Genomic DNA, 26275 nt, shown 5'->3' with positions numbered 1-26275 from the left:
TAAATTACATGTATTGATCTCATTGTTTGTATTATCGTTCAATAACTTAGATTTTGTGATACGTTTTAATCTTTCTAATACATTAAACTTTTCCAAAACTTACACATCACTTCTTCATATGTGTCTCCCCATTTACTTCTGAAGAGGGTCATTTTCTATGAGTGAATAAGCAAGGGCTCTGACTAGTGCCCAATGAAGGGAGTCGTCCCCTAGTGCCTTGAACCCTTGATTGACTCAGTTGGGTGTTGTTGTTGTAAAATTAATATCAGAAAGACACCTCGCTTGCTTTTCAATTCATCATTGTCAAGTGTTTAACAATGCTGCCACTTATCTTGACTAAGTTTTATTACACTCTCTGACACCTGAGTGTAGGTTGAAAAGTAATACTGCAAATGCTCCACTGGGTCGCCTGGGTAGGTACAAAATTAATACTAAAAATTGTATTTGCAGCAGTGAGTCCAGCCTAATTTTAAATTTTCATATGATACTGACCACATTATTTTTCATACTGGCATGCATGACCCTCATTCATGAGCAACACCTCAACTTGGATTGGGACCAATTTTGATTATCCTTATCTCATATGTAGAGATGCCATCTTTTCTAAATTTAATGAGTTTTTATGACTTTAAAATAAGTCTTTATAACATATATAATGTAAGAAAATTATTTCTTTAATTGATGTGGGTATCATTTGAATTTATTTCTTTAACGGTTGAAAATTTTGAGGGAAAATTATAAAAAAAAAATGAGATGAAGAGAAAAAGAAGAAAAGTGAAAGTGTGGTCTATTTTGTATACAGATTATTCCTGATTTTATGTTTGGTACATTACCCACTTTGATAATAATTTTGGCTGGCTGGGTTGGGTAAATGGTGTAAGAAGTGGAAAATCTTTTGGAAGCCCAGAAGACACAAGTATCCAAAATAGGAAAAGATGTGGAGTGGGTGTGGGGCCATGATTGCCTGAGCTACAGACTGGAGGCTGAAGCACTGCAGAGGCACAGAGACTGAGAGTGCACCGGTGACTCCTTTTGCAGTGCACATCACTACTGCTAGTGCTGGCAGCATTCTCTTCCTTGGAGGGATTTGGTAAACAATTACCATGCATTCTTCTCTATCTTCCATCTCTCTTCGCATTTTCTCTCTTGAGAAATCTTGAAAAGAAAAGTACCAGCACCACTTTCCTTGTTTCTTGCCCACCAAGCACAAAAGGTTTGCAATGGGTTTTCAGGGATTTCATGAGTTCTGTGGAGTAATCTTTGCTTTGCTGTTACATTTCCAGATGATTTTATCGTCGGGTTGTTTGTTTTCGCATTATGGTCTGTTTGGTTGCCCGGAAATTGTGGGAAAAATATTGAGACATTAGAGGGTTGGGTTTGTAATGCCTGTTGTTAGCTTTGAAGTTTTCTTGCATGTTCTTTTCTCACGCTTTCACACTAACCTAAGGGAGCATTAGGGTTTTCTTTGCTGTTTTGTAGAGATTTGATAACAATGTTTCTGAGCGTAATGTTATTTCAACAGATTGTTTGGGTTTTGATTATAAACTCTGTATTTACTCTTGAATTTGATATTTGAGATTTTGGGTCTGGAATAGCATGCTTGAATTCAATTTCTTGTGAAATGCAGAATTTGACCCTCTGTTTGGTTGGTGAGAAAACAGACAGAAACTCAAACCCACCCCAGCCCGGCTCAACCAAGAGGAGTTCTTTTTTTTTTTTTTTGGAGGTTCTCTGAGATGATTAGGCTCATCAATTCACCATAATCCTGTTCACCTTGCATTTCCACTGATCTGATGTTTTCCAGGAAAAAAGTAAAAGCAACTAAAAATATTAGGAAAGAAAAAAAATTTGAGGCTATGTTTGGTTATTTGGAATTTTGAGGGAAAATATAAGGGAAAGAAAACAGAGAGGAAAAATAGAAGGAAATAAAAATCCAAGGAAAATAAAAAATAGATTTAAAGTTAATAAATTTTTATATGTCACTTTAAACTCACCTCACTTATTTTAACTCTTCAATATAAAAATTAAATAATTTGAAAATACATAAACTACTATTTAACTTTAATTGTATTCTATATAATATAATCAAATATAAGAAAATCATTTTTGTTAGTTCCCTTATTACTTTTCAAGAATCAAACATAACCTAAAAGAACTGCTAAAAGGCTATGGAAAGTGCATAGAACAACTAATATTATGTTTGTAACATGCTTAAACATCTGAAAATCATGAATGGCTGAAGTTCTATCCTCCATATTTACCAAATCAGGAACCTGAACTATTTTCCTAGCATGCTTTTTATCCTTCAGTTGATCATGGTGAATCCCATTAATGTGCAGAGGATTCATGAATCTGATTAACATATGTATTTGGGTACTGTCCAACTCCAATTGCCCGATATATAAGTGGTCGGAATTGGGCATTATTCCCCTGCTTCTATGTAAAACTTGTCATGTATGAGTAAAGATTCATGAAACAGATAAAAGAAAGTGGGTGATCCTTCTTTGTTTCTTTTCCATTTTCAGTACATTTATTGACACTGTATAAATAGCTTAAATAGATTAAAGATTCAGCAGAGAACTGAGTTGCTGCCTAATCAGTCAGTAGATTGGTTTGTAGAATAATTCTCATCAAGTTCCTTGTCTCTATTAATTACTCTTTAATGTTTATAGTCTTTATCTGAATCCACTTTCTGTATTTTAGGAAATGGAGAGTGATGATATTTGCATGGATGTGCTTTCTCGATTGCCTACCAAGACTTTGCTTGGCTTGAAGTGTGTCTGTAAGAGGTGGCGCCGCATTATCTCTGACCGCTCTTTCATTCAAGATCTGTTACAAAGACCAGAACCACTCGCAGGGTTCTTCTTCCAAGAGAGGTACCAATGGTGTGATGAAGATATCAGCACTATTAGCTATATTCCAGCCACAATGGAAGGTACCCAAGTGCAGCAAACCATCTTTAGTTTCCTCCCTGAGGATGTTGTCATCTTGGGATCGTGCAATGGCTTGGTTTGTTGTCGGAGTGTCTTCCCTTCCCCAGATCCCTCCATCTTTGTATGCAACCCCTCCAACAAGCAATGGATCAGACTGCTAGAAACTACTCCTGACAAAGAAAGCAGTTACGGTTTGGCATTCAATCCATTTCAAAGTCCTATAGACATGCCTACAAATTTCAAAGTGGTCAGGGTTAGTCAAGCCCAAACTGATATGGATGATGATTCATACTTCTCATTTGAAATATACTCTTCACAAGCAGGGGCATGGAAGAAATCGAAGGAGATCTGCCAGTGCAACCACAATTTATTCAAGAACAAAGGCATTTTTGTTGGAGGGATCTTGCATTGGCTGACTGATGGTGACCAAGTCCTTTCATTTAACATAGAAAATGAGTTATCATGGTTGATTTCAGCACCATTCCCCACTATACACTTAACTGCCATCCCTGAGATGTGCATTGGAGAGTCTAGAGGTCGATTGCATTACATCATGATCTCTGAAGATGGACTTCAAGTATGGGCTCTCGAGGATTATTACGATTCAAATTGGTCACTTGTCCACTCAACAACTCTAGAGGTGATGGAGGAAGAAAACTCACAGTTGCTCTACAATACTCGTGATAGAGTGGCACAAAGGATTAGCATTGATTCAATCCCATGGATGGATCCTTTGGCCTTTAAGGATGGTCTTTTACTGATGAGGGTATCGACAAAGATAATCTTGTACTGCATCGGGACGAGGAAGATGGAGGAACTGTGTAACCTTTCCAAGCTGGGGAGAAACTCCATCTTTGGCCCTTTGGTGATTCCATACTCTTTGAACTTGGCTCCGCTGAGTCAGACATAGCTGGTCTATGCCCTTCTCTTAATTTTGCTGTGCTGGTTTTTGTGTACAGAGGAGGCTTCTATATGCCCATTTTTTGCTTGGCATGCAAAGAAATATATAACATAAAAAAATGAAAGTAAAGAATCTGTTGTGATCTGAGATTAGTTATCAAGAACATTGACTGAACTTGGATCAAGACGTATCTTTCCTTTGAGTTCTGACACTACATATTGATTTGTATCTTTGTGTTTCTAAACCATCAGGGTGTTGGCTTCCATGCTTTTATTCTATTGGAAAATTGGAATTGGTAATGGGTTTATCATATGATACAGATACAAACTCTTTGCATGTTGATGAGCATAAAATGCAGGATATGGAGGGAAGAGGGAAGGCCCCCCCTGTCGATGAGCTGGGAGTTACAGGATCAGGCTCAGGCTCAGACTCATGGACTGGACTCATTAAAGGGCCATTTGATGCTCAGTATAAGTTGTTTTTAAGGACAAATTTGATGTATCTTATTTCTTATTGAGTGTTTTAAGCCACAATTGAAATCAAAGTAGGAGGAATGCTTGGAAAACGTATATAAATATAAAACATCTTTATATTAAATAAGAGTGCATTTTGACAGTAATTTTCTTAAATGTTTCTAGTATTTTTAATACTTGAAAAATAAAAAATTTAAAGTGTTAGAAATACCAAAAATACTTTTCAGAATTATTGTCAAATCGCAAGTCTAAAATATTGTTCTTTGTATTTGAGTTGTGGAATCAAAAAATAGTTTCTAAACTTTTTATGATTGGATTTGGGCCATTTATTTGGAAATGAAAAATAAAAATTCAAACAATACATTCTTAAACAACTGCTGGAGATTTGCTCCCACCGCTAACTTTACCAAAATACTTCTCAAATAATAATAATAATTCTTTTTTTTATGAAATAAATCATTATTCTTCATGAAAATGTTTTATGCTTATCTACAGTACGATAATTTTATAATATTTTCATATTTTTAATTACTTTCCAAAATATTTTTAAAATAAATTCTTAAAAAACTATTTTCAGATGCTTTTGGAGAGCCACGTGAGTCATGTGACTTCAATTTCTACGGGGCAAGTTCATTTGAACTTGTTTTTCCTTTTTGGTTTAATTAATATGGGAATTTTTTTTTTAAAGAAGAAGCATATCACGTGCGGCGCGCATGACCAACCCCCTAGCACCCCACCCCACCCCGGCTATAAGCCTATAACTAAAACCGGACCACCGGATATACCAAGATGGAGAGAGCTGGCGAGTCATTCCGATCTCGCACTCCGATCTGGGTTACCTGCTGCGAAAACCCTAATTCGGTCTTCGCCATTGCTGGAATCTGAAACCCTGGTTCACTCTCTTCTATTCTGAAACCTTTATTTAGTCTTTTTCCAAAAGGAATCGTATATCTTTGAAGAAAGAGGGCATGGAAGAATACCCGGAAGAGCTTCGGACTCCGCCAGTATCTCTCATATCTCTGGTGGGATGTCCAGAGCTTCACTCCTTGATCTCCACGCATCTCCACTCCGAGCAACCTCCCATCAACACGTTGGCTTTGCCTGACTTCTCCGCGATTTCTATTATGAATCGCTCCAACAAGGAAATCCACGTTCCCGTAGCGGGAATTTTGAAGAGGGATTGGTTGCTCAAGCATCGCACCAGGATTCCTGCCGTTGTTGCTGCTTTGTTCACTTCCGATCACATTTCTGGTGATCCCGCCCAGTGGCTTCAGCTCTGCACCCATGTCGAAAACCTTAAGTACCGCCTCTTTCCTTACTTTATTCAACTGCTTCATTCTTAGTAAAACTCGAGAGACGCGGTTTCGTTTTGACTATTTCAAGAGTTTGCTTGGCAATTCAATTCGATAAGGGCAAATCAATTATATCACTTTCTTGTCAGGTTGGTTTGTTTCAAAGGGCCGGAAATATTTTGCCTTTCTAATAAGCTGATTATTCAGATGATCGTCAGAGACTTGAACAGACAGTTTTTTCGTTTTGCTTCCAGATTGTTGAAATTGCTAGAGGGCCATATAGACATTCTTTGAGAAAATTTGTGATTTGGCAGCTTCTTTTTAGCATCCCATTAACTGAAATACCAAAATTACAATGGTCTTATGGGTTCTTAGCAGAGGGTGTCATTGCAAGGTGGTCAATCGTGCGAGATTGACTTGCCATTTTGATATTGCTTCTGATATTTTCTAAGGTTCGTTAAAGCCCCTGTGGCTGTGGTTGTTAGGCAAAAAATGAATGATAAATAAATAAAATTTGAGTGGTTGTTAAGAATTTTCTTTAAATTTTCTTAAAAGAACAAAAAAATAAATTAAAAAATTAGGTGGTAGGATCATCTTTTTTCACAATCACTTCACTGAAGGTACGACAAGACCTTGGTTTCTATAATATAAACCTCTATATATTGCTCCTGTCTAAGTCTTTTAAGTCTGTCATGTTCATATTTGAAGAATTATGTTTCTGATTCTAATGCTGATGTTTTATATAGTTGAAGTATGACTGAGTAGAGTCGTTTCAATTGTTAAATGCTCATATGGATGATCCTTTATATTCTGGTTGTCTGAATGTGGGCAGAGCTGTTGTTCGTGCAAGGAACATCAAATTGGTTCTAGTTGTTGTGCAGTCAACTTCTAAGGGTAAGTTATCATAATTACTTTAGTAGTTATATAACTTTGATATGCATCTGACCCTTGAAATAGCAAAAGATTAACTAAAGAGGGTCAGCAAGTAGTTATTAAGTTTTTGTGTTTTCTTATTCAAGGCCATTATTTTTTAAATTCAATTCTCATTTTTTTTTTTTTTTTTTTTTTTTTTTTTTTTATTAAAAAAAAACTAAAGTCATTATATGATGGCTGCATGTTTTCTGATTAAGTTCGTGAATCTGCTGGTGATTAAACATCTATTTCCATGATGAGATGACTAGTGGCTGCTAATTTATTCTTAGGAAGTTACCCGCTGTTACTATCCATATGCCCTGTTACTATCTGTCTTTATTTAAGTTACCCGCTTCAGTTGCTGCAAAAATCGAGAGGTTGCAGAGGGATTTTTTATGGTCAGGGATTGGGGAAGGCAAAAAGGATCATTTAGTCAGGTGGGATTTAAAAACTGTCTAGTGAATAAAAAAATTTGAAAAAGCGATGGGAGAGAGAGAGAGAGAGGACGCGAGAGAGAGGGGGGGCGTGAGGGAGAGTGAAGGCGCGTGCGACGGCGACGATGAGGAGACCGGCGAGGCGAGCCGAAAGCGAAGTTTCACGGTTGAATCCAAGACTTTCGAGCTCGTCTTGGACGGAAGAAAGGGAAGATGTCAGATCCTCATCGTGGAGAAGAAACGGGGGGTCTCGACTTGGGTTCGCTTAGGGCTGGAGAGCTTAGGGCTTTTCAAGGAGGGGCTAATCCACTGTATACGAGATGAAGAAGAAGGGAGATGGGAAAAGGAGTGGAGAGAAAGAGGCAAGAGATTCTCTTTGGTGCGGGGTTTCAACAGATCAGGAGGCTTTTTAAGGCTGGGGGTAGTGGATCTGGAACGAAAACATTTCTGCATCTTCTTGCCCAGAGGAAGGAGGGCCAAAAGAGGATGGACGACTATGGTGGAGATTATTCAACAAATGGAGGAGATGGTGGGTAGAAGAATGGAGGTGCAGGTAGTAAGGGCCGGCGGGAAAATCTCTCCGACGAAATCTTACGTGGAAGCAGTCACGAGCACAAATCAGAAGGGCGCAACTGCAATCAAGATGAAGGTCGCGAGGGAGGAGATGGCAGAAAATCTACAGAAGCTGAAACATTGTCTCGTCGCGAGCTGGAAATCAAACAAGAAGGAAGACGAAGATTTGGAGAGGATGGGAAGCCTTTGGGCAAGGTCTTGGGGTTTAAAAGGTAAACTAGGAATGGCCAAGCTGGAACGAGGTAGGGCATTGCTGGAGTTTGAAGATATAAAAGAGGCTCACCGAGTTGCCTCTTCGGGAAGCAGAGTAATGGGAGGAATTTTTTTAGGTTTGGATTTTTGGAACCCAAAGTCGGGTTGTTGGGGAGAGAAGGAGAGAGCACAGGAGGCATGGGTTAAGATTTTTGGTTTGCCAATGTCGTTATGGAGCCCGGCGATTTTGAAGAAAATAGGGGAGGAATGTGGGGGTTTTGTTGACATTGATGAGCGGACAAGATCGATGGGGGAAATTCAATGGGCTAGGATACTGGTCAAGATGAGAGGTGAATTCAGACCGAGTATTCTAGAAATTGAGGCAGAGGAGGAGGTTTACACGTTGGCGCTGTGGTGGGAGATCAGGCCGGAGGTGAGAAGGCTTCCTTCTGTGGAGGAAACCAGAAGGAGAACCGAGATCAGGGGTGACATGCACTCACGCGCGGAGAAGCGAGTGGGGAAGGAAGTGACAGAAGCGGGAATTGAGGGACAGTTCCTGACAGATGATGGGAGGCTGCTGCAGAAGAATGGGCCGGGCCTAAAGTCTGGGAACCAAACCTATGGTCCAATGCCCCGGGACTGGGTCTATGTGGATGGTAAAAAGGATGGGCTGCCCTTATGTGGCTTATCCATGGGCCTTAACGAGCAGGAGAAGGAGGGTGGGCTAGCTAAGTTAAATGGGCCATTGGGCCGAAAATTAAAAGAAAAAAGTAAGGAGGCTGGTGAGTCAGAGGCAGGCCCATCTAACTGGGCTGCTGATCTGGGCTGCCATTTTTCAGCTGGGATGGATGGTCTGGTAATGGATGGTCCACTTTTTTTGGGCCGTTCTAACTCCAGAAATATAATCAACCCAGAGGACCCATTGATGTGCTGGGCGCCAGAGGAGATTAGAAGGGAACAGGGGGAGGCAGGCTTTTCCTTGACTGACCGAGCCCTTGAGGAAGAAGCAAAGAGGTATGTCCTGCATTCTCATTCTAAAGGATACGGGGTTATGGGGACATTTCTTCCTTCTTCTTCTAATTCTGATCGGGCTCCAGTGGGGGGGTCTTTTGATTGCCCAGGGGAAATAGAGGAGGAATCATGGGGGGATAAGTCAACCTGGTTGACAGTCTATGAGGGGAATGGTGAGAATGACAATAGACCCTGGAAGTTGGGAGAGGCCAACAAAAACAGAGACAAGGGTAGGGACAAGGAGGGGAAGGTTGGTGCTTCAGAATCTCAAGACAATGAAAATGAGAAAGAGGAACTATGGGAGGAGTGTGATTTAGCAAAATTCAGCCAGTTCCTGGGTTTCTCTACGAAGGGACTGGAAAGGGAGATACTGAATTTTCTGACTAAAATCAGAAAGAGGAGGGAAAAGATTCACAACAAAGAATTCTTGGAGAAGTCCAAATTTGAAAGGGAGCTTAAGAGATTGGAATGCTCTATCAACTATGAGGGGGGGTATAAGCAGAAAGATTTATCACAGGGCAAAGGGAATCAATTGATAGTTGCCCAATGAAGCTGAAGATTATAAGCTGGAATGTGAGGGGAGCAAATGACAGCTCTAAGAGGAAAGTTATTAAGAATTATATAAGGAACCAGAGGGTGGATCTTTTATGTATTCAGGAAACCAAGATTCAGGAGATGTCGGAGGGTATTGTGAGAAGTCTGGGCACGGGAAGATTTATAGATTGGAGAGCCCTAAATGCGGAGGGGACTGCGGGTGGCATTTTGATATGTTGGGACAAGAGGGTCTTGGATATTTTGGATTGGGAGGAGGGTCTGTTCACGTTGTCTTGCAGATTCAAAACTATAGAAAATGGGGCCACTTGGGTTTTTACGGGAGTGTATGGTCCGTTTTCTAAAGTGGAAAGGGAGGGTATGTGGGAGGAATTGGGGGCGATAAGAGGTCGTTGGGATGATCCCTGGTGTCTTGGTGGGGATTTTGATATCATTCTGTATCAGCAAGAAAGGAGCAGCCAAAGAAGAATTAGTTCAGCCATGAGGAGATTTGCAGAGACTGTGGAGGACTTAGAGTTGGTGGACCTTCCTCTTCAGGGGGGAGGGTTCACCTGGAATGGGGGGCTTAACAATCAGGCCTGGGCGAGACTAGACAGATTCTTAGTTTCCTCCAGTTGGTTAGATCTGTTTAGTGGTGTTACTCAGGTCAGGTTGTCCGGGCCAATTTCTGATCATTTCCCAATCGTGTTAGAGGGGGGTGGAATTAGAAGAGGCCCAACCCCATTTAGATTCGAAAATATGTGGCTGAAGGTTGAGGGGTTTCAAGACATGGTGAGAACATGGTGGCAGGGGATTGATGTCAGGGGCAGTGCTAGCTACAGATTGGCTTTTAAAATGAAGGAGATAAAAAAGAAACTGAAAGTTTGGAACAAGGAGGTTTTTGGGAGGCTGGAAACCAATAAAGCTTCAGCCTTAGACCAAGTAGACTTCTGGGATCGGGTGGAAAGTGAGAGAAATCTGACTGTGGAGGAGGCTGGTTTAAAAAAGGATGCTAAAGACTCATTTAAGAAATGGGTCCTGTTGGAGGAAGCCCACTGGAGGCAGCACTCAAGGGAGATTTGGTTAAGGGAGGGGGATAGAAACACGGGGTTCTTCCATAGAATGGCAAGTGCTCACAGAAGAAACAATATTATGGGCAGAATTAAGGTTAATGGGGAGTGGTTGGTAGAGGAGCAAGAGGTGAGAGAAGGAGTTGTGAATTCGTTCCAGCAGTTGCTTTCTGAAGATATGGATTGGCAAGCGGATATTGGTAATATTCAGGTGGGTTGTATCAGCCAGCAAGAAGCAGAGAGTCTGGAAGTCCCTTTTGTAGAGATTGAGATTCATTCGGCGTTGATGGAGATGAATGGGGATAAAGCCCCTGGCCCGGATGGTTTTACTGTAGCCTTCTGGCAAAATGTTTGGGACTTTACCAAAGAGGAGATCATGGAGATGTTTAAGGAATTTCATGAGCATAACTCCTTTGTTAGGAGCCTCAACAATACCTTTTTGGTGTTGATTCCTAAGAAAAGCGGGGCGGAGGATCTGGGTGATTTTAGACCTATCAGTCTGTTGGGGGGTCTCTATAAACTATTGGCTAAAGTTTTAGCTAATAGGCTCAAAAAAGTGATTGGTAAGGTGGTCTCCATTGCTCAAAATGCCTTTGTTATGGGAAGACAAATTTTGGACGCATCTTTAATTGCTAATGAGGTGATAGATTCGTGGCAAAAGAGAAAAGAAAAGGGCCTTATTTGCAAACTGGATATAGAAAAAGCTTATGACAGCATCAATTGGAACTTTCTAATGAAGGTCCTTCAAAAAATGGGCTTTGGGTCCAAGTGGGTGGGATGGATGTGGAGCTGTGTGTCTTCTGCTAAATTCTCTATTCTTGTTAATGGAGTGCCAGCTGGTTTCTTCCCTAACACTAGAGGGCTTCGTCAAGGGGATCCTCTCTCCCCTTACCTCTTTGTGATGGGAATGGAGATTCTGGACGTTCTTATCAGGAGAGCGGTGGAGGGGGGTTATCTTACAGGGTGCAACATCCAGGGCGGTAGTAGAACCTCATTGAATATCTCCCACCTATTTTTTGCTGATGATACAGTTGTGTTTTGTGAGGCGAATAAAGATCAAGTTTCTCACTTAAGCTGGATTCTCATTTGGTTTGAAGCAGCTTCGGGTCTTCGTATTAATCTAGCCAAAAGCGAAATCATCCCAGTTGGAGAAGTGGAGGAGATTCTTGAGATGGCAGCTGAGCTAGGGTGTAGGGTGGGGTCTCTGCCCTCCCAGTACTTGGGCCTCCCTTTAGGAGTCCCCAATAGGGCTTCTTCTATGTGGGATGGAGTGGAAGAGAAGGTCAGGAGGAGACTTGCGCTTTGGAAAAGACAGTACATCTCTAAAGGGGGGAGGATCACTCTTATAAAGAGTACCTTGGCTAGTATGCCAATCTACCAAATGTCTATATTCCGTATGCCCAAGTCTGTTGCTAAACGAGTGGAGAAAACCCAAAGAGATTTCCTATGGGGGGGTGGAAACTTGGAGGGAAAAGTTCACCTAGTTAAATGGGATGTGGTCTGCTCAGAAAAATTCAATGGAGGGCTAGGATTGAGGAGAATAGCCACTTTGAATAGAGCCTTGCTGGGTAAGTGGGTTTGGAGGTTTGCTTGTGAAAAAGATAACCTTTGGAAACAAGTGATTTCAACGAAATATGGGCAAGAGGAACATGGTTGGAGGGCTAAGAAGGCTAGTGGGGCGGCTGGTGTGGGGGTCTGGAAGGAAATCATGAAGGAATCTGAATGGTGCTGGGAAAAATTGGCTTTTCTAGTTGGGAAGGGGTCCAAAATTAAATTTTGGAAAGACAGATGGTGTACTGAAACTCCGTTGTCCCAATGTTTCCACCACCTTTTTGTTCTTGCAGTGCATAGAGACGCCACGATTGAGGAGATGTGGGACCAACATTCGGGCCAAGGAGATTGGAATCTTGTTTTTGTGAGGGATTTCAATGACTGGGAAATGGATATGGTTGGTGATCTGCTCCTTACTTTAAGGGGTCATAGGCCTTCCATGGAGGATGATTCAGTTATATGGAGGCAAGGAAGAAATGGTCGTTACAGGGTTAAAGAAGCTTACAGGCTGTTGGACAAGCCTAATGCCATTGAGTTTCCCGCAAGGAGAATATGGGTGGATAAGGTGCCAACTAAAGTCTGTTTTTTTGCCTGGGAGGCTACATGGGGGAAGGTGCTCACTTTGGACAGGCTCCAGATAAGAGGGGTGCAACTCCCAAATTGCTGTTTTTTGTGTGGTTGTGATGAAGAGAATGTAAATCATATTCTTTTACACTGTATAGTGACTAGAGCCTTATGGGAAATTATTTTTGGGTTGATAGATATCAAGTGGGTCCTCCCAGAAACTGTAAAGGAGACTCTTATCTCCTGGAGGGGCTCATTTGTAGGGAAGAAAAGGAAAAAGATTTGGAAATCCATTCCGTTGTGTATTTTTTGGACGGTTTGGAAGGAGAGGAATAGGTTAGCGTTTAGGGGGGGTGTGGTGAATATTCAGAGATTAAAGAGTTCTTTTGTTTGTAATTTATGGAATTGGGCCAAAGTGCATTTAGGTGAGGAGTCTTTCTCCCTTATAGGTTTTTTGGAGTGGATAGCTTCCACTTGAGGGGAGGTAGTTCTTTTTGGTCCTTTTTCTCTTTTTGAGGATATAGCCGTCTTGTATACTCCCTGTATGCTTTGTGGCGATTAGCCTTTTCTAATGCAATTCTTGTTTACTTATCAAAAAAAAAAAAGGATCATTTAGTCAGGTGGGATGTCGTGTGTAAACCGAAGGAAATAGGGGGTTTGGGTTTTGGGAATATTTCTCTGAGAAATCTCGCTCTTTTAGGGAAATGGTTGTGGAGGTACCCTAGAGAGGGTTCAGCTCTTTGGCATCAGGTCATACTAAGCATCTATGGTTCACACTCCAATGGTTGGGATGCCAACACAATAGTCAGATGGTCACATCGCTGTCCTTGGAAGGCTATTTCTCAAGTCTTTCAGGAGTTTTCCTCGTTTACTCGATTTGTGGTAGGAAATGGGGAAATAATTCGTTTCTGGGAAGATTTGTGGTGGGGGGACCAACCTTTGGGATCCCAATATCCAAGTCTATTTAGAGTAGTCTTGGATAAAAACATACCTATTTCTTCAGTTCTCGGTCCTACTCGTCCTTTCTCTTGGAATTTAAATTTCCGTCGTAACTTGTCAGATTCTGAGATTGAGGACTTAGAAGGCCTCATGCGATCTCTTGATGGAGTGCATTTATCACCTTCGGCTCCAGATGCCAGATTGTGGCCCTTGTCTTCTTCAGGGCTTTTTTCAGTTAAATCTTTCTTTCTAGCTTTATCCCAATTTTTTGGATCTCCTCAGGTTTTTCCTTCTAAATTCGTTTGGAATTCTCAAATTCCTTTCAAAGTGCAGTCCTTCATCTGGTTAGTGGCACACAAGAAGGTGAATACTAATGACATGCTACAAGTGAGAAGACCCTACAAAGCCCTTAGTCCGGATATTTGTATTCTGTGCATGAAGCATGGGGAATCAGCTGATCATATTTTTCTTCATTGCTCCTTGACAATTGGGTTATGGCACAGGTTATTTCAGTTAGCTAAGATGGATTGGGTTCCCCCGAGAAGCATCCTTGACATGATGTACATCAAATTCAATGGATTTGGTTCGTCTAAGAGGGGGATAGCCTTGTGGCAAGCTGCAAACATCGCTCTTATTCGGATTGTGTGGAGGGAAAGAAATGCGAGGATTTTTGAGGATAAAGCAAGGAATTCAGAGTCTCTATGGGACTCTATTGTTTTCCTTGCTTCTCTTTGGGCCTATTGTTCCAAGGTTTTTAAGGGGACTCCCCTTAATGCGATACTTCTTGATTGGATAGCTGTGTGTACTCCATAAGGAGTGGTTTTTTTAGAGTGTTTGCTTGTTTTTCAGTGTATTTTACTATAGTTTAGCTGTCTTTGGCAGGAGGATTCCTCATCCTTCTTTTGTACTTTTTATCTATCAATAAATCTTTGTGTCGTTTCCAATCAAAAAATTTATTCTTAGGAAGTTCCACAACCATGAACTAACTTCCTGCCAAATTGTGATGAAAAATTTGTATGCAAGAGTAAAAGAAGGATTTTTTTTTTAAATTAATAATGATGACTTTAAAATCTCAAATATGTACAGTCCTGTTGAAAATAATTGTTTTCTTATTGATTTAGTCATAAGAATGAATACATTAGTTTCTCTTTGATTAAAGGAAGGCCTTTGGCTGTTCTTGTCTGTTTAAGGGACACTATGGGAATATGATAATAGGTTTATAATTACCATATCAGCTTATAAATGTGATAGTTAGTGATATAAGTGCTACTTCATTTTGTAATTTGTTTGTTCTTTTGGTGTTCTTTTTTGGGGGATTGGGTTGGTTTGTCCGGGGAGTTTCAATATATATATATATATTTTTAATTTCATCATTCTTTGAGTATTATTAGGATAACAAGAAAGAAGAAGTGTTATGATGAGGTCATTTGATGCAGATGACATTAGCGAAGATCGTATGATTGCTCTGCGGAAGCGTGCTGAATTAGATTCCAAGTACCTTATTACCTTCATCCAAAATGATGCTTCAGAACTAAAACAATCTCTTAACAGGTGTGTGAATTTCTCTTAATGTACCTGTACCATTCGTTTGTTGTTTTCTCTTTGAACATTATTGTCATTGAATGAAGCAACCATTTTGCAGGCTGGCAAGTACATTTGCTGAATTAGCAAATACATACTATAGGGATGAAGGACGAAGGATCAAAACACGTGTTGAAAAGAAGAATACCAATTCTGTTGAGTTGAATATCCGCTACTGCTTCAAGGTACTAGCCTCAATTTTTATTGGTTTCAAAAATGGAAAGTGCTTAATTGCTTGCAGTTTCAGTCTTTTCGTATACCATTTTTATCACACAACTTTAGTAAATTAACATTTTTCATTTTGGAGTTAAATAAAACCCTGAGATACCCAACGTTTTGCAAGTGAATCCCATTTCTTCAAGTAGAAGCATGCAATTTAGAGAATACTTACCATAAAGGGAATTTTAGGATATTTCCTATTATCAATGCATAGACTCTGTCAATTATTCTAAATGTTGCATGTGTTTTCTCTGGTTGGTCATTATTTATCTAAACTCTATGAATTGCTAGGTTGCTGTATATGCAGAATTTCGAAGAGACTGGGCTGAAGCTTTGAGGTTTTATGAAGATGCATATCACACACTGCGAGAGGTATGCCTTTTATGTAGCTCTAAACTTATCACCAATTTTCTGTTGTCTTTTCTTTTTGGCCTGTTGGCGCTCTTTGTATACTTTTTGTGTCGTAGGTTGCTTCTCCATTTTTGTTGGGTGTTCGATACTCTATTTTCTATCTCATTGCCTATTATGAAAAAAAAAAAAGGATCTTAATGTAGGTTTATAATCTAGTCTTAACCATCAATGGTCACTTTTCTGTTTTTTCACAGGTACTTGGTGCTCTACTTGGGCCCTCTATCATGGATAATATTCTTATATTAGGACATAGATTTCTACCTGAAATATGGATTTAAAGTATCCTTCGAGTGTTTTTTCAAAAATTTATTGCGAATCCAAGATGCAATGTTCCCTCACTGATGTTAGAAGCATCATAACCTCTTAGAGGTATATTAGAAACCACCTAATAGAAAAGGGGGCGCAACCCAGGAAGTTGGAGGTGTGCAAAGTGTTCCAAACATAAAACGTAATGTTTTTGTCATCATCATTACTTGGATTTAACTTAACAAAATAAATTGTTTTAAATTATAAACAAACCTAGTTTTGTGCATAAGTTTGGTATAAAATGCATTAACATAGCATAGGTAATAAAGAAATCAACTGTATAATAAAGAATTTTGCACTCTTTGGTGTGATGTGGGTCCTTCCTTTGTCGGTTAGAGAGACCCTCCTTGGTTGGCATGGTTCCTTTGTGGGCAAGAAGCATCAAAAGGTGTGGAAGACAGCCCCCTTATGTCTCTTTTGGGTGGTTTGGAAGGAAAGAAATAGGATTGCATTCAAAAATGAGGAGCTTTCGATTCAAACGATGGAAAAATTCTTTTGTTTGTAGTTATTGGTCTTGGACTAAATTGTTTATAGACAAAAGACCTATATCTTTAATCAACTTTTTTTATTGGTTGGGTACTAGATGAGAGTGGGTGTGTTTTTTGTATCCCCTCTTCTTTTTGGTTTATGCCTTGAGGTGCCTCTTGTATACTCCCTGTATACTTTGGGTTGACTTTTGGGTGCCCTTTACTCTTTATATGTAATATACTCTTGCGTTTTTACTTATAAAATATATAAATATTTCCTCCTATTTTATTTTTGAGAAATTAGAAGTTTGCTTAAAAAAAAAAAAAGAAAAAAAAAAAAGAGTAAAGCTATAAAAATCTTCAGAAAATAAAGTAAACTCTTACATGAATCATAAAAGAAGGGAGTAAAATCATCTCTTTTGCTGTCACATTTTGACTCTTCCCATGCAGTGTTTATGATCATAAGCCTTTTGTTTTTTATCCAACCTTGACATGCAATTTTGTATATAGATGATTGGGACGACAACAAGGTTACCAGCAACTCAACGGTTAGTTGAGATTAAAACTGTTGCAGAGCAATTACATTTCAAGATATCAACCTTATTATTGCATGGTGGAAAGGTGATAGAAGCAGTTAAATGGTTTCGCCAGCACAATGCTTCTTACAGAAAGCTGGTGGGAGCACCAGAAGTCATGTTTCTTCATTGGGAATGGATGAGCAGGCAGTTTTTGGTATTTTCTGAGTTACTGGAGACAAGCTCTGTAACCATTCAGAGCAGTTCGTCCTTAGTTTTAGGCACTGCAGACAACCCTTTGACTGAGTGGGAATTGATTCCAGCTTACCATTATCAGGTGGTCTTCTTTAACTTCTAATATCTTAAAGATTTATCCTTCTCTAAACTGGGCTGAACTTGCACAAGTTTTTTAACTCCTGCTTACACCATTAATATTTCTGAGCATCACTTAATTGTAGACGAAAAAATGTGTTATTTCTTTAAAATTTGCTAGATTTGTATGGTTCTCTTGAATCATGTGGTTGCATTGATTTCCTCTTGAGGAGAAATGTCAAGTGGAATTGTAACTAAATTTGGTGTATTTTTCAAACACACCACATTCACCATTGATAGTCATTTTTATGATAGTATAAATTCCGTTTGTAAGTGTATCAATCATAGAAGAGTTAGGAAGTCTTGGCTCCGAGTGGAATATTCATGCTTGTCAATCAGGAATTTTTTTTCCTTTATGCCCTAGTCAATGGGTTTCAAAGACAAATAAGTATTGTCATTGCTTGACCTTTATTATACCATCACTCACCTTCTCATATATTACTTATGGCACCTTATATCGGCATCTTGTCCTGCTGTTCTAGTGTCATTAGAGTGTGGGATTTTAACTCTCTCTCTCTCTCTCTCAGTAATTTCCTTTTATCCTGTAGGATTCCTTCACTCTCAAATTATAACCTTCACAAGCCTCAATTATTTTTTCTTGTCACTGGTGCTTTCTTTGGATTTCCTTGGTACATGAGCAAAGTTCTTCAATGGTCTCTCCCTCAATTCATCACTCAGTGGAAGAACTTCCAAGACTACTGCATCCCAACTTCTTGGAAGTTGGATGAGCAACTCCACCAAATTTTTTACAATGCTTCAGAGTTAAAGGTGTTCCGTTCATTGGGTTCCTCATTTAGCTAATCAAATGGTATGGGGGTTGTGGAATCAAGTGATTAGAGGGAAGTATGGAGAAGATAGAGGGGGTTGGTGCTCTCGGGAAGTGAGAGAGGCTCATGGTATGGGGATGTGGAAAGGAATAAGGATGGATTGGGAGTTGGTGAGCGATAGGATGGTTTTCATTGTTGGTAACGGGAGGAGGGTGAGATTTTGGAGGGATAGATGGTGCAGGAATTCTCCTTTGTGTGTGTCTTTTCCTTCACTTTTTGCAATGACTGTTGATAAGGAAGCGTGGGTGGCAGATTTTTGGGACCCTTTGGCTGAGGGGGGCTGGGGGGGTTGGAATCCTTGTTTTTTAAGAGCTTTCAATAATTGGGAGGTAGAGGAGGCGGAAAGATTTTTGGAGCGACTACATCGTAAGAGAGTTCTTGAGGATGTGGAGGATATGGTGTCCTGAACTGAAACTAAGAGTAGAAAATTCTCGGTCAAGTCTCTCTACTTTGCCCTTGAAGCGGGTTGTTCGTCTCTGTTTCTTTCAAGCTATATTTGGAATGTGAATGTGCAGCCCAAGATTAGTTTCTTTGCATGGGAGGCTACGTGGGGCAAAGGCTTAACCTTGGACATGGTCCAGAAAAAAGGACGGGCATTGGCAAATAGATGCTTTATGTGTCTTGAGAAAGAGGAGACCATAGACCATCTTCTCCTTCATTGTTCAAGAACAAGGGTTTTATGGGATCTACTTTTTACTTTATTTGGGGTGTCCTGGGTGTTACCTTCTTCAGTTAAAGAGACTCTTCTAAGCTGGCATGGTTCTTTCGTGGGCAAAAAACGTAAGAAGGCGTGGAGAGCTGCTCCTCTTCACATTTTTTGGACGGTTTGGAAGGCAAGGAATAGATTGACTTTCAAGGATGATATGTTATCAATTCAGAGACTGAAATACTTTTTTATTCTTTCTTTTTGGTCTGAGACTAAGTTGTTCATAGTTTGATTGCCCTCTAACTATAGCTAATTTTATCGATTGGTTGGGCTCTAAATAGGGTTGTTTTGTTGGGCCATCTTTGTTCTTTAGGCTTTTTTGGAGGTGGGTGTATAGGTTTGTATACCTTGAGTCGCCTTTTTGGCGTCTCTTTTTATATATGAAATCTTGTTTACCTATCAAAAAAAATTTAGCTAATCAAATGGTGGATTCGCTAGCAAAGTGGGAAGCTAAACTTCCTTTTTGTTTTGCGGGAGATTTTCTACCTCCCTGGGTACTGTTGATATATTTGTATCTTTTACTTCCTCTGATCAGACATTGTAGTGTTCTATTCAGGGAAGGATTTCTCATCCTTCTCTGTCCTCATTTATTTCATGACACTGAGGTGATTGTTTTTATTAATTAAAAAAAGAAAAAAAGACTTTCCCTAGGTATATGCTCTTTTACGTTTCTCTTGCTAGTCAAAAAAGGACATGGGTAATGATAGCAGCTACTGAATTGTTTTGACCATGTGAGCAGGATGGTTTCTTGGTTTGACATACTCCTTTGTCTTGACTTCTCTGATAGATATTATGGTCCACCATACATATCCTCATGTGAATTGGATGCAACATGATATTTTTATATTTTGTTCCTTTTCCTGAAATTTTTTTTGAAGTCTTAATTGCTTTTTTCCTTTAATCAGGTAAAGGATATTTTTTTCCCTGGGTTACATCTCAATATTTTATCTTGAAACAGCTTGCAGCCCACTACTTAAAGGAGAAGAGGTCCTGCTTGGAACTTGCACTGTCAATGACAGAAACTGCTGGTGAGATTGATGGCACTGCTGAATCTGTGGTTCCTTCTGTTTATGTGGGACAATTTGGTCGATTACTTGAGCAAGGAGATGCATTCTCTATGCAACCGTAAGTCTTGACCAAACGCTATTCAGATGTTGTCACTTGGATTACATCCTACTTTTTCTGCTTTGCTTATTTTTCTCATCTGCCTTTGCAGTCTTACAGATGAAGAGTATTTCCGTTATGCTCTGGCAGAGGGAAAGAGGTTCCAAGACTCCTTTGAAATTATTGCTCTGCTCAAAAAATCTTTTGAATCATACAGTAATCTCAAGATCCAGAGGATGGCATCTTTATGTGGATTCTTAATGGGCAGAGAATATTTTTCTGTAGGCGACTTCAGTAATGCAAAATTGCATTTTGATAATGTTGCAAACCTTTACAGACAGGAAGGGTGGGTCACTTTATTGTGGGAGGTCTTGGGTTACCTACGAGAGTGTTCAAGGAGACGTGGTTCAGTGAAAGACTTTATTGAATACTCCCTTGAAATGGCTGCGATGCCAATATCATCTGATGCTAGTGTGCCATCTTTCAATTTTAAAGAATGTGGCCCAGCTGGTCCTCCAACTATCCAACAGCGAGAAATCATAAACAAGGAAGTTGTTGGGCTTGTCAGGGGAGAATTAGGTTTTACATCAATTGAAGACAATAATAATCTCACAGTAACTGAAACTCATCCCCTCCATCTTGAGATTGATCTTGTCAGTCCCCTTAGAGTGGTATTTCTTGCCTCAGTTGCTTTTCATGAACAAATAGTCAAGCCTGGTGCACCAACATTGATAATGCTGTCACTTCTATCGCACTTACCCCTTACTTTTGAGATTGATCAATTAGAAGTTCAGTTCAATCAATCTCATTGCAACTTTACTATCATAAATGCTCAGAGACCTCCCTCAGCGGCAATTTCCAGCAGTCAACAGGGTTGCCGAGTGGAGAGCACTCCTGTTCTAGCACTTGTTATGAACAAATGGCTACGGTTAAGATATGAAATAAAATCTGGTAAGTCAGTTATTCTCTTCTTCATTACTTAAGGTTTTGAACATATGCTAGTTTTGACACACACAGCATATACCTGCCACGATACTGTCAATGAATGGTTTTACCTGGGAGATTTTTAAACTAGCTGACAGCATGAGATCATCTGGTCTGACTTGGTCAAATATTCTTAGGTCTTACTCGTAGTTGTTGGTGCACCATTGCTTTAGGGTTTAAAACCCCTCATCTGTGATTTTTTTTCCTCCCAATTTTTATTTTTATTTTTATTTTTTAAGAAAAAGAAGGTTGAGAAGTTGAAGTTAAAACCCTTGTGTTTTTTTTTTCTTTTTCTTTTTTGGTTAAATATAGTTGAGGTTGTAGTTGTGCAGTTGTGATGCACTGTTGCTTAGCCTATCCCATTCTATCAAGCAGCTAACAGGTGCAATGCACCCATAGCACACCCCACTTTTAATGTTTAATATGTGATCTTCTGTTTCACTCTTTCTTCCTTTTTTTTTTTTGTGTTTTTTCTCTTCCAAAAAAAAACAGTTGCTTGCACCAGATTGCAGCAGTCCTAGTCAAGTGACTGGCCAGATGACAGAGTCAATCCTTTTTTTGTTTTGGTTTCTGTTTTTGTTTTTGAAAGGAAAGGCTGTAATGATTTTTTAACATCTTTTAGTTTAAATCAAATCTAATTCATCCTCATGTAATTCTTTGTATTGTGATGACAATTTTTACACTCCCTTCTTTAATCTTCCAAAATTTCAAGGTTCTACGGTCCATTTCCTCAGTTCTTCCTCCAAGGGTTCTAATAGACATTAAAGCAATCCCTATTCCATCCTCTCCCTTCCATGATAGGATTTTTTTGGGGTTTCCATTAAGATGGTAAGTTCATTCTTAAGTCAGCTACTTAGGCCGTGAGAAAGCCTTTGGTGTACCTTAGATCCAAAATCCTACATTGGATTTGGAAATTAAGGTGGTGTTTGTTTTTTGGCTGAATAGAAAAGGCCAAATTAGATAATAAGTTCAATTTAGTTTTGTTGATTGATATCAATTGGTTACTTTTAGTTAAATTAAAAAAATCAAATATTTTGGTTTTTTCTATTCAACCAAAAAATAAACACCACCTAAATCTTATGCTAAAAATAAAAAATTTCCTTTGGTTGGTTATCATAAATGCCTTCCCTATTTGTGAGTACCTAATAGCTACAAGAATGAAAATTTCAAACATGTGTTGTCTATGCAATCAAAATATTGAAAATATTGATCATATTTTTAAAAATTGCCCTTTTGTCCAAGGAATTTGGGATCGCATCAAGTTTAATTGTCCTACGCCTCCTTTGCTTGAAGGTGATTTTTTTTTTTTTAATCTTGGATTGAAATGGTGTATGGAAACTATAAAATTAATTGCAAAATTTTCACATGTCCGATGGAAAAAGTTGTCATTATCTTGTGGATTGTATGGATCTATAGAAATCATATAGTGTTTAAGAAGATCCAATCCAACCCCTTTCTCGTTATTGAGAAAGCTACCTTAAACTTTCAAAATCCATAGGAATATCTAACTGACTCTCATCTTCAAAACGTAATGTCCCTCAAGTGGTTGAAAAATGGATTCATTGGATTCCTCCAATTAGTGGAAATTTCAAATTAAAACTTTGATGGTTTAAGGGTAGAGAATAGAAGTGCATCAAGATGGGTTATTAGAGACTCTAATGGAATGATAAAAATGGCTGCAAGTAGGCATATGGGTAATGCATCAATAAAAAAGTTCACTTAATTTTTCACTGTGCTTCCATGCATTTCTATGTTCTTTTTATTTTTAATTTTTTTCCCTTAATTCTTGTTTAATTGTGGTCTTTTTCTTGTTAATTGCTTTAATTAAAATAATATTTGATAGTACATAAAAGCATGTTACTGAATGATATTGGCCTTTAAAATCTGGCTCAAGTGGCAATGGCCTGGGGTGGGGATTAGGGAGGTTTTGGGTTGAATTCCAGGTGACACAGAAAAATGGTCACCTGCAAAAAGAGATAGTTGTGAATAAGGTATTGATGTGTCTCGTATTTTTGACACATTCTGAGAATATTTGTGCATTTAAATTCATACACACACACACACAAACTTATGGTGCATAATATGATAAAATAAACAAGATGGAAAAATAGGAAAAAGATAATACAATACATTATATTCACAACTAGGACTTCAATTTTGATATCCAAATAACAATTTGCTGTAGGCATCAGTCAAGAGGTAGGACTCTTGACTCATTTCGGTATGGACTATTTCAGCTTCTACAAGATTATGGAGCAGAGTAATAAGCCAGATTGTTGAACTGTCATAGTGAACCTGAGTGGTTCACCAACCTTTAGTTTTTCTGCTATAAGAGATTATTCAAAACTTGGTTCCCGTAAATTATGATTTTTATTCTACCTCTGTAGGCCACTATTATTCACCTAAATAAATTCACTTTTATGCAAGAAATGTACAACTCCACCCAAGTTGTTCAAATAGTGTGATTGGGTTGAATTGCCCCACCATTTTGCGGAATAGACTGCTAGGCCAGATTTTAGAGCATCACTGAAATGTTCATTCACTGCATTTTTAGTTGTTCCTCAGGATATCAATAGTAGCATTATTGTTTCAGTTTGTACCAACTTTTATGTGCTGTGAATGTAAGAAAAGTCATGATTTTTTTTCAGAACAGAGTGGGAAGCTTGAATGCATATCTGTAATTGCAAGAATAGGGCCCCATGTCAGTATATGTTGCAGAGCTGAAAGCCCTGCCTCAATGGATGATTTACCGCTGTGGAGGTTTGAAGACCATGTGGACACATATCCAACCAAGGATCCTGCTCTATCATTCTCTGGTCAGAAGGCTATTCAAGTTGAAGAACCAGATCCACAGGTGGATCTTAATTTAGGTGCTTGTGGACCTGCATTAGTTGGAGAGAAGTTCATCGTACCTGTTACTGTGACCTCCAAGGGACATGCAATCTATGCTGGTGAGTTGAAGATTAATCTAGTGGATGCAAAGGGAGGTTTCTTGGTAAGTCCAAGGGACATGGAACCCATGTCTGAAGACGATCATCATGTTGAACTTATTGGAATTGCTGGACCAGAAGGGGAAGACGAATGTCAAATTGGTCCTGATAATATAAGGAAAATTCAGCATTCTTTTGGACTGGTTTCTGTTCCATTTCTAAACTGTGGAGACTCGTGGACCTGCAAACTAGAAATCAAATGGCACCGACCTAAATCGGTTATGCTATATGTGTCATTGGGCTATTCTCTGCATAGCAATGAATCTACTTCACAAAAGGTCCACATTCACAAGAGCTTGCAAATTGAGGGGAAGACTGCTATTGTAGTTGGCCATCGTTTCATGCTGCCATTCCGACAAGATCCTCTATTGCTGCCAAGGATGAAGCCACTTCCTGATGCTGATCAGTTGGCTTCACTGCCTCTGAATGAAAAAAGTGTTCTCATTGTTAATGCAAGGAACTGCACTGATGTTCCATTGCAGTTAATATCCATGTCTATTGAAGCGGACAATGATGGTGCAGGGAGATCATGCAGTGTTCGACATGGAGGCGAGGACATAGTAGCTCCTACCCTTCTTGTGCCAGGAGAAGAGTTCAAGAAGGTCTTTCATGTTATTCCAGAGGTGAAGTCTTCCAAGCTGAGCATAGGTACAGTATTTCTAAGATGGAGGAGAGAGTGTGGGATCAAAGAGCAATCCAGTTGTAATACAGAAGCAGCTGGAGTTTTGACCAAGCATGGACTTCCTGATGTAAATGTAGAGTTATCTCCATTGATTGTGAGGTTGGAGTGTCCTCCTCATGCCATCCTTGGAGTTCCCTTCACATACATCATTAAAATTCAGAATCAGACACATTTGCTTCAAGAGATCAAGTTCTCATTGGGAGATTCACCAAGTTTTGTGTTATCTGGCTCCCACAATGACACCATTTTCGTTATTCCCAAAACCGAGCACAGCCTCAGTTACATGCTTGTGCCCCTGGCCTCTGGTTCACAACAGCTGCCAAGAGTTACTGTGACTTCAGTGAGATATTCAGCTGGGTTCCAACCCACAATTGCTGCATCAACGATTTTTGTCTTTCCCTCAAAGCCACATTTTGATCGTGTGGTTGTGGTTGAGACAGGAGACAATGCAGTGGAGTCCATTGCAGCCTAATAAAAGCCAATCTGGGATCTTGAAATCCTCTGCAGAAGCCAGGTAGTGATAGGGATGCAGAAGCATGATTACTTATTGAGTCTTCTTTGATTGCCTCTTATCAATCATTACACTTGCTGGTCCAATGTGCTTGAAGCAAGCCCGTCGTTGCATGGAACTTTTTGGTGCTGGACTCGTCCAGGATTCCTGGGACGCCTGCTATTAGGGACCCTAGGGCCCCTTAGTCGGTTGCCGCTGGCCCATTTTGGGGGATTTGGAATTGTAACTACTGCTGCTGGTGAGTGGTGGGGTGATTAGTTTTGTATTTCAGGAGATATTGGTTTTGAAAAGGAGGTTATTATCTATAGTCAAATTCCTGCGCTCTCGGTTGTAACAGAATCATCTGATGTGTGAAAGTCTCAATAATTTCGTCTTTGCTCATGAAGTGATAGATTAAAGTTTGTGAGGATTGGGAGGAGGGAGGGGTGAGGGCAAAGGCTATTTAACAGGGTCACTGGAAGCGTTGCCCCTTGCAGATGGGAGGTGAATGAGGGGGTGGCAATAATAATAGAATGTCTTAACTGTCAAAAGCAGCAATTAGTATTTTGTTGAAGAAGCCAAGCCCCCCATCACAAAAATGACTACACTTAGCTCCTCCCATGTCTAAGGTTTAATATCATCATATGAAATACAACCATTAAATGCATTTATGATCACCAACTAACCTAAACAGAAGAAGCAAGCAAAGTTTGAGCTGATGGGGCCGGGTTGAGTTTGCTAGCAATCCTCAATTGAATTAATTCCAACAAGATTCCATCTTTAACACAAGATACACTCATACTCAATTCAAATGATTGACCTTTGTTTTGTTGCAAGGGTAGGGTTAGACTTTCAATTATATAGATGGATTGCATCCGATATATATAGCTTTTATATGTTTATACTAAATTTTTAAATGAAAAATGAAACAATACTTTAAAAATAATTAAAATAAAGTGAAATTAATTTGTTTATGGTGTAATTATATATATAGCTTTCCTCACTTCTCCCATTGTAAGATATTCATCTCCTTATATAAGTATGTTTTATGTTTTTATTATACCTCCTATCATGGATGGTTTTCAAATTATGTAAATAAAGTCTATTACTGAAGATGTCAAGTTTCTGGATGAGCATCGTAAGGATTACACTCTACCCTAAGCACATTCCTCGTGATGCTCCACCAATTAGACAAGTTTATTCTTTAGCTAAGCAGTAAGAATGTGACTCCACAGTCCAAAGCAG

At 39.4% G+C, this 26275-nt stretch overlaps 2 protein-coding genes across 4 annotated transcripts; both read left to right on the top strand.

Annotated features, from left to right (window-relative positions):
* Positions 1–821: 821 nt before the first annotated feature.
* On the top strand, positions 822–4099 carry LOC100258433 (F-box protein At5g49610). 3 transcript variants are annotated; one of them, XM_059736551.1, is made up of 3 exons: positions 822–1213; positions 2704–3118; positions 3257–4099. In XM_059736551.1, exons 2-3 carry the CDS (start codon positions 2707–2709, stop codon positions 3841–3843), a joined length of 999 nt encoding a protein of 332 aa, XP_059592534.1. In that variant the 5' UTR covers positions 822–1213; positions 2704–2706; the 3' UTR covers positions 3844–4099. The 3 variants fall into 3 exon arrangements, with proteins under 3 accessions (XP_059592534.1, XP_010649341.1, XP_002263903.1); XM_010651039.3 differs by having other exon boundaries at positions 823–1090; positions 2704–4099; XM_002263867.4 differs by having other exon boundaries at positions 823–1213; positions 2704–4099.
* Positions 4100–4991: 892 nt separating this feature from the next.
* On the top strand, positions 4992–25442 carry LOC100265343 (uncharacterized). Its single transcript, XM_002265665.5, has 9 exons — positions 4992–5607; positions 6432–6493; positions 14813–14927; positions 15019–15142; positions 15468–15548; positions 16871–17212; positions 19739–19905; positions 19997–20835; positions 23517–25442. The coding sequence occupies exons 1-9, from the start codon at positions 5276–5278 to the stop codon at positions 25010–25012; spliced, it is 3558 nt and encodes a 1185-aa protein (XP_002265701.2). The 5' UTR covers positions 4992–5275; the 3' UTR covers positions 25013–25442.
* Positions 25443–26275: the final 833 nt, after the last annotated feature.

This window comes from Vitis vinifera, chromosome 4, assembly GCF_030704535.1.
Source record: "Vitis vinifera cultivar Pinot Noir 40024 chromosome 4, ASM3070453v1".
NCBI classification, from domain to species: Eukaryota; Viridiplantae; Streptophyta; class Magnoliopsida; order Vitales; family Vitaceae; genus Vitis; species Vitis vinifera.
This window is presented reverse-complemented; position numbering and strand designations above follow the sequence as displayed.

Excerpts from the sequence above, each read along its gene's own strand:
- LOC100258433 (XM_010651039.3), top strand. The coding sequence starts at position 2,707 with ATGGAGAGTGATGATATTTGCATGGATGTGCTTTCTCGATTGCCTACC.
- LOC100265343 (XM_002265665.5), top strand. The coding sequence starts at position 5,276 with ATGGAAGAATACCCGGAAGAGCTTCGGACTCCGCCAGTATCTCTCATA. Across the intron at positions 15,143-15,467 it reads ATATCCGCTACTGCTTCAAG|GTTGCTGTATATGCAGAATT; the intron begins GTACTAGCCTCA and ends ATGAATTGCTAG. Across the intron at positions 19,906-19,996 it reads GATGCATTCTCTATGCAACC|TCTTACAGATGAAGAGTATT; the intron begins GTAAGTCTTGAC and ends CTGCCTTTGCAG.